This window comes from Idiotropiscis lumnitzeri, chromosome 10 (assembly GCF_059441095.1).
Source record: "Idiotropiscis lumnitzeri isolate Australia: NSW breed Sydney's pygmy pipehorse chromosome 10, RoL_Ilum_1.0, whole genome shotgun sequence".
NCBI classification, from domain to species: Eukaryota; Metazoa; Chordata; class Actinopteri; order Syngnathiformes; family Syngnathidae; genus Idiotropiscis; species Idiotropiscis lumnitzeri.
In genome coordinates this window covers 5,461,157-5,469,249 of record NC_142400.1, presented here as the reverse complement: position 1 = coordinate 5,469,249, position 8,093 = coordinate 5,461,157, and the positions used below count along the sequence as shown (strand labels likewise).

The following is an 8,093-nucleotide window of genomic DNA, read 5'->3' as shown; positions in this document are numbered from 1 at the left end:
ATAAGAACAAATTGTCCGGGGGTACACGGGTGCTGTTTCATATTTTATCGTAATAAGCATTTTAATCCACCAACATTTTTATATTAGTGCCAATAAATTGGATGAATTTTGTAGCATTTCTTTTGCTTTCAGTACATTTAGTGGCTGGACCGTTTTTTTCGCTTTCAGTGCCTTCAAAATGCGTCACGCCTGCAAATACTTCAACGACAGCAGCAGCAGGATTGTTTCTTCAACCAATTTGATTTTTAATTTGCCTCCAAGAGCCAGCTCAGCATTTTTCCCATCCTGATTGGTTGGTCAGAGCAAGCCAAGTTTTGAAAAGTAAATCAAGTCTGTTTGCGATTTGCGCCAATTGACGCTTTTCATAAATCGCTCATCTCTGGTGTGACTTACTCACATTTGTAAAGTTTTTGTTTTCACATCAATATTGATTCTGAACTGCTTCGGGTGACGTACGTGGCACAGCCGCATGCCGTTAAGTTATTTTTTGTTAGGGATTAATTATTTCTATATCGCGACGCGAGACTGGTGTTATTACAAACATGCCGGCCGAGCGCTCCACTAAATCTTATTTTTTTTTAGTTTTTATATTTTGTTGGGCTTTGACTGACTTTCATGGCAATATTGCTGTTATATGTGCACCCCCCTTCAGACAGCAAACTCACTTAAACTAGCTCAACAGCGCCTCTGCTGACTGTAGCCAAGTATGGCACTCCACATTTTGCCTCATCCTTTTTGCAACAGTTGACTGCGATGCTCATCCCTGACACAGACTGATGCTTTTTTTTTTTAATTATTTTTTTCTTACTCTGAGAACATGCACACAAAAAAAAAAAAAAAAAAAAAAAAAAATTCGAACATACACCTGCGATCTTGCACCAGGAGGAAAAGCTTTGTGCATTGACAAACAGCTGAGGCACAGCATGGAGTACAAAAATATGTTTTTATATTTAGGGACGCAAGTGTGCAAATATCAGGAAATTATGCCGATTTTTCTTTCTTTGTTTTTTTTTTTTAGAATTTACTTTGAATTTGATCCGTTGAGTTCCAGCAACTATTCAGCACACATTATGTAATATGTACGAAGATATAACGGAGATGAGAAGCCCGGATTTGATTTTGTTCAGTACCTTATGCCATCTAGTGGCTTCGTCCAAGTACAGGAGCAGACGCCGTGTCGTCTCGTGGTCTCATCAGCAGGCATGCTAACTAGCTTCCTCAGGTGTTCAACCTGCTTAAAAGTCCGCAGAAGTCCAGAACATTAATCACGGCAGCCTTGTCATGTATAAACCGGAAAGGATCACTACACGTAAGATGGAATGCATTTTGAAAGGCTGGGGAGGAAGAAACCGGAACGAACGAGTTCGAGCGGGAGACTCTCCGAAAAAAATCCTTCCCATCACTCACATTCGTTCTCCCGGAGGACATTAAACATGTTGACGGCCAAGCCGGACGTGGTCTTCTCCTTTCGCCTGGGCTGTCCGAAGCCCTCGTCTTCGTCGCCGTCGTCATCGTCGTCCGCGTCCCGGTCTCGTTCTTCTTCGGGCTCGGTGCTGGACTCGCCGTCCTCTTCGTCGTCCCTCTTGCCCGCGGCGTCCTCATCTGGCGTCCGTCCTTGCAGAGCCAGGATCTCCGGGATGTCGGCGTGGCTTTCCCAATGCTCTGAGCATCGCATGCATATAGTAAATTAGACGTAATAGTGCTGTTAAGTGCACCCCCGCTTTGTAGAACATTCTTGGTGTCGCCCGTTAGATAATATGGGACATCATCTCCCATTTCGAATATTTGAAAAATTCGACATCTTAAAATCCCATAAAAATTTCCTGGACATTTTTGGCAATTTTTTCTACAACTCTGGCAAATGCTCTGTGTTTAACTCATTCACTACCAGCTAAGTTAAAAAAAAAAATGGATCTATGACGCCTTTAGCCGTCAATGGCAGTAAATGAGTTAAGTAGCAGTTGTTTGAGGGTTAATAATTCCCATGACATCAACTCCAGACAGTGAGAGAGTGTAAATGGGCGCAAAGGAATACTTGGAAAACTGTCTTTTAAGCCTTTGAGCGTCGTTGATGAATAGCACCACTATCGTCAATTGCCAACTATTTTTTTTTTTTGGAATGGGTGGAGAAAAGTCTTGAGTAACTCTTGTTTGATCATTTAGCTGGGAAATAAAAAATAACCTAACTAAGGTCGGCAAATGGCAGATTTGCATCTGTTTTGGATGAGCTTAGCGTGCAATAATAAACCGTGTAAACTCCGAGATCATTGTGGAGTTTTACAAGAGGCATGTCATTGACAAAAATTACTTCTCACATTAAATCCACTACAAAGAGCGTCACAAAAGAAAAAAAAAAGACTGCTGACATTATTAAAATTTAGAAGCAGAAACAATGCCATAAAGCACACACATGTATGGCACACTAAGAAATACTACTACGACTATGACTAAATTCTGTGCTAATATTTTTTAATGTTTATTAAATGTAAAATTGGTACACTGGTGATTAATTGTAAACACAATATTGGTACATTCTTTTTTTGGTCTCAGCCAAGATGTGCTTTTTCCAGTTGAAAACAACGATCTCACCTCTCAGGCAGCTGTAGCCACGCGGTCTGAGGCAGAGGCACAGGCGGCCGTCAGTGGCTAACCTCAGGAGACTGTTCGCCGCCCGGTAGACATCATTACGAGCGGCTTTTGCCGTCTTGTAGCCTCTCCTCTCGGCCCACGCTGGGGATCAAAAAGAGCATCAGCTGCACTTATATATGACACTTAAGACATCCTTTGCCATCAGGACTACACTGGAAAAAAAATGGGGAGTGATATTTACTCAAAATAAAGTAAATTTTACAAGAAGAGCGTTTCACTAATTTATTGAATTTAAAAAAAGTCAATGAACTCTTCTTGTAATTTACTTAGAATTACGGAGGGGGGAATAAAAACATATTTTTTTACAGTGTAATTGGCTACTTTCAGGAGGAGCTCCCTCCTTAAAACGAGAGGCACGTACCCTCGCAAACATCCCAGGCGGTCCAGGGGGCCTCCGCTGAAACCTGGTCTCCCTGCTGGGTGTTGAGTTCTTCTAAATTCGGATGTTTGAGCTTCAGCACCGAGAGGAAGGGGGTCCGCTCGCACAGATAACCCACTGAGCTGTACGGCTCTTGCAGCTGCGACACCGGGTAGATGCCGGCCAGAATCTAAGGAAACAAAATACGTTAGAGAGGAAAAAAAAACAAACACATGGGAGGCTTTTGCAAAAAAAAAAAAAAAATACTTGACTCGTACCTGCAACTGTTTATCCACGCAGGAGGGGAAGACGAGGCCAGGGCAGTCGCAGAGTTTGACGGTGGGGGTGAGGTAGTAGGTCTGGAAGTATTTGGTGTGGCCGGGGGTCCGTGACACACTCACCACCTTCCTGCCAACCAGGCTATTGATTACGGATGACTTGCCAACATTTGGGAAGCCTTAAAAAGGAAAGAAGAAAAAAAAAAAACAGTAGGCGTTCAAGCTTGTTTTAACCATCATGTACAACGGTAACAGAATCTTCATTTTGACAAAACTAGCGCTTTGTCGCCCCATCTTGGTAGTGAGAAACCAAGTTGAAGTCAATCGAGACTCTTCATTTGGACAAAACTAGCGCTTTGTCGCCATCTTGCAGGAGAGGAACTATGTTGGCGTGACGTGAACGCATTTAGAGAACAGTTTGGCTGTGCCCAAGTTTTTTTTCGAGGGACGTCAATTACTCCGTTTTCTTCATAATGCCTGCGAACGCTGCCATTTATTCGAGCTGTTATTTTACAGTTGGTAGCTTCCATTCCAATTTCCCGGAAAACATTGTTGCTCCAGTTAACTCATTCACTTCCAGCCAATTGAAAAAAAAAAATTTTTGACGTCTTTAGCCGTCAATGGCAGTCAATGAGTTAATAAAAGATGAATCAGGAATAGACTAATTTGGATTATTTTCTACGCATTTTCTTTTTATTAGAACTTTGAAATCTACCAATCACAAAACAGTTTGCGTTCCACTTTCAAGTCTAGTGTGATGTCGTGCAGACAAGAGACTGACCGATGCAACCCATGGTGAGAACGCCATCCTTGTACAGCTCCTGCGTCGGGTTACTCATCTCCAGGGCGCTATCGCTCTGATGCTCCACCAGCACCGACTCGGCCTCCTCGTCCGGCCCCTGGTCGTCTTGTTGCTCGGCAACGGCATTGGCCTGGATCTTCTGCTCCCAGCTGGACAGGTCGACTGTGTGCCGCGAAGGTGACGTTTTTCAAGAGGCTCGCGCGGATGTGTTAATAGTCGCACGGAAGGGTCAATGTCAACAAGTTCAACTCGTTTACCTCTTCCAGCTGTGATGTCTTGACAAGCCTTCAGGATCTCTGTGGGACCTCCAGCGTGACTCCAGTCAGCCTTGCGCCTCATCCGCTTTTTCTGGAGCACTGTGAGGAGGCAAACAAGCAGGCCGGCGGGCAGTTAGCTCAGCGACAAGCCGAAACGTTCTTTCGTCCGGTGAGCCCCACGAAGGATCATCAGGTCTGGCGCGGGCAATGACCCAATTGAAATGAAATGCTCAGAAAATAATTATTCATTAATACAAATACTTTGTTCATCTATCGATGCCAACGATGTATTGTGGGTGGTGGAACACTTAAATAGTTCCAGTTGAAATATGTTGAAAGCATGTGGAAGAAATGACATTTGTCACATGGTCAGTTTTTGTCATGTATTTTCACCAATCTTGATACTTTTCTTCCACATCACATTCTCACCAGTGCTGTAGGCCTGCCCGCGGTGGGAGGTGAAGCAGACGATGTGCAGCTGCGGGAACTGCGAAGTCATGTAGTGCTTCCACGCGATCACCAGAGGGGGTGGACACAAATCCACTTTGTTCAGCACCATCACCATGTGCTTCTTCAGCTCGCCGGTGATGTAGCGGTACACCTCGGGGGGGAACTGCAGCACCTGGGAGATACATGATGCCATAATTAAAGTTCACTAATTACATGCGGGTAAATGACATTTGAAATTCGAGAAGGAAAATCCCTGGCGTGCAAACACACAAATGGGACACGTGATTAGGTACACCTGATGTGTCTGTTATTAAAACTGTGGGGGGAGAAAAGTTATACGCCTCCTTCAAAAAGATGAATATTGACACTATCAGAGGTGCTTCATTCAACAAAATCTCATTCCACGGTGCAAGTCTCCTAAATAAATTGCCCAGGGCATTGTTACTTGTGTTCATAAGGCCACCTACTGGGTGCCGGATGTCCACGATGAGCAGGACGACGTCTGACATCTCTAACACTCGCCACAGCTGCCTCCATGTCTGACAGAAACGGAAAAGAGAAAAAAAAAGATGAAAAGAGAAACACTTCTTGCTTCAATTCAACTGCACGTTGCTCATTGCTTGCAAGTGTGACTGCTTATTTCAGACGGGAAACTACTGCCATCTAGTGGCACTTTCATTAATTACATTCCTCTCACCAGCAACATGTTGTATAGGGGGAAAAAAATCAAGCAAAATATCAGCGTATTAAATCATATTAGAGAATGTGGATGTATGTTCGATGCATGCCTTAAAGGGGCGTGTCCTAGTGAGCGATGTCAGGAGCTGGACTAAGGTTGTTTGTTTAGTTGAGTTAGAGCGTCTGGCCTGAGTTGAGGCCTACAGCAACTAAATGCGCCATTTTTCCCCTACCAGCTCAAATTTTGGTTTAAAAAAAAAAAAAAAAAAGGACATTTAAAATACATTTAAACGCACACATTTAAAGGGTGATCCCATTGCCACCACAAGAGCAATGTTCGACAAGACAAACAGTGGATTGTTTACGCCGCAAGCTACTCGCACCCTTCTCTCACGGCAACCCGCACTTTCAAAGCGTATACAGTATGTACACCTTTTGTCTTTGCAAATATGGGTACCTGCTGTTTTCTGAGCTGGTTGCAATATCTGGGGAACATATCAGTTTCGTCCAAATATGGAACTGGAGCAATAATCAGAATGTCTGCAGTGCTTTGCGAAGACTTTTTACCTCCAGATTGTGCTCAAAATGACTGAGGGATCCGGGCGGGTTTCTGGAATGCAAGTCGTCCAGGTACTGCTTGTAAGACTTCTCCTCTTTTCTCAGCAAATCGGCTCGGCTCATTTCGTAGTTCCAAGGTGGCCGCCGTGGGAAACCCAGGCCTGGAATAATTGAGTTTCATGGCTTCAAGCACTCATCCATCCCATTAAGAACACTTCTATTTTGAGACACATCATGCGGAGAACATTCAAAAGGGAAAAAAAAAAAAAAAAAGACCTCTCTCTGGGGGGTAGATGTCCTCGATGCCGATTTCTATTTGCTTGTCTGAGACAGGCAGCAGGATCTTCTCCCGGGCCATCTTCTTCCGCTTCTCCACTTCTTCTTTACTCTCCTTTTCAAAGTGAAGACGAAACCTCCAGAGAGGAAACACAAGCATTTTACGTCACTGGAATCTTCAGCTTTACAGATGCCATGGCTGCTGTGCTCTGTGAGCGGATAGCAAATCCAATAGAAGCCTTTTGTTATTTTTCCGGAGGGAGAAAGGTGGCATAGATTTGAGGTATGGCGCTCATTTCCTCATAGTGGACGACAAACCTGGCGATCTATTTGAGGTGCGGCGCTTATTTGTTGCAGTGGACAACATGGAACCCCGCAATTATTTGGGGTGTGGCATCCATCACAATTTTTTGCCTGTCTGTGTTGCTGTGGAAAATGGAGGGACGTATAAGTAGATGGGCAAAGTCACCTATTGGGATCATGTCTGCCCTCTCGGCCGGACGGCTGCTGGTTTATCCGGCGGACGTCGGTGGTCTCGCTGTCTGATGTGTCCGACTGCCGATCTCCCCCTCGTTCCACACTGGCATTGCGGCTACTTGGTCCTGAGCCTGTTTCACCTGAGAGGTCAAACCAGTCAGTCAGTCACAAGTAGGGATGTCCTAATCACAGTTTTTTTTGCCAGGTCCGAGTCACCTGTTAAATTCAAATCTGATAAGTCAGCCATGTATTCAGGTGAAAAAAAGGAGCGCATCAAAATTCTTTTTCAAATACATTATTGACAGCGGTGCATGATTCAACATTGATGAATTACAAAACACCCAATATGTAGTGGATGGATGAAGAACATAATTCTAACTGCACATTTACCGTTATAAGAAATTATGAGCATGAAAATGCAAACGTGATAAAAACAAAGTGTCACATTCAGCAGTCGTTTAAAGAATGAGAGACAGATATGGATGTAAATGAATGAAATGAGTAATACAAACAGTGGTATGTATATAAATATATAAATGGCTTCTCGATAGTTACTACCAATTCTGAAAGAACTTAAGACCACCATTTGTCCCGTTCAGTAAGATATTATAGTTGAGCTAACAATGACAGCAACTTCCTACAAACACGCCAATTAGCTTCATGAAACGTGCCGCCGCTAAATGACAACAATAGCGAGCAGCTTTACCAGAAACTTTAATTGGCTAACAGCTAATGCTAGCAAGGTAACGCTTCACATGCCAGTATTTTTTTGGTTTTGTTTACCTCGCTTTCTCTCCCGTTTGACTTGCAGCTGCTTCTTCTTTTGCTTGTTGCTAAATGGCTTTTTCCGGGGCATCTCTCTAACGAATGGTGAATTCAAGTTTTCTGTGTAAATGTCGTCGTCAGCTGCCTGGTGTCTTGAATTGTTTTACAGCGGTGAAGTTTCTCGACTCCGTCCACTTTTCAGTGACGCCATGTTCACTGCAGACTGCGGAGAATGTCGGGCGAAACCATTGCCATGTTCACGAACAGAGTGAGATGGAATGCCGAATAGATTTGCTGTTATGTAAATTATATTATCTAGAATTCATTTCTACCCAAAATATTTTTGTGGTGACAATATCGTTTTTAGGTTTTAACGACTAAATGTGACTGAAAAGGTAACTGTAAGTGATTGTACTCCCCCAGGTAATGAGGTCTGTTAGTCTTGTCCACTTTTGTAAACACTTCATAACGCCGGGTTCAGGCACTGTGGGATATTTCGGTCTGAGATTAATACAATTTATATGGTTTGGAGCAACAGCTAAAAA

At 43.6% G+C, this 8,093-nt stretch overlaps 1 protein-coding gene across 1 annotated transcript; it reads right to left on the bottom strand.

Annotated features, from left to right (window-relative positions):
* Positions 1-1,006: 1,006 nt before the first annotated feature.
* Positions 1,007-7,780, bottom strand: gnl1 (G protein nucleolar 1). Its single transcript, XM_088307764.1, has 12 exons — positions 7,567-7,780; positions 6,776-6,923; positions 6,307-6,443; positions 6,040-6,191; positions 5,262-5,333; positions 4,774-4,966; positions 4,345-4,443; positions 4,067-4,249; positions 3,286-3,464; positions 3,011-3,197; positions 2,590-2,730; positions 1,007-1,662 (listed from the first exon to the last, which is right to left on the bottom strand). Exons 1-12 carry the CDS (start codon positions 7,637-7,639, stop codon positions 1,400-1,402), a joined length of 1,827 nt encoding a protein of 608 aa, XP_088163890.1. The 5' UTR covers positions 7,640-7,780; the 3' UTR covers positions 1,007-1,399.
* Positions 7,781-8,093: the final 313 nt, after the last annotated feature.

Excerpts from the sequence above, each read along its gene's own strand:
- gnl1 (XM_088307764.1), bottom strand. The coding sequence starts at position 7,639 with ATGCCCCGGAAAAAGCCATTTAGCAACAAGCAAAAGAAGAAGCAGCTG. Across the intron at positions 4,967-5,261 it reads TCGTGGACATCCGGCACCCA|GTGCTGCAGTTCCCCCCCGA; the intron begins GTAGGTGGCCTT and ends TGTATCTCCCAG. Across the intron at positions 1,663-2,589 it reads TGGCTACAGCTGCCTGAGAG|AGCATTGGGAAAGCCACGCC; the intron begins GTGAGATCGTTG and ends TGCGATGCTCAG.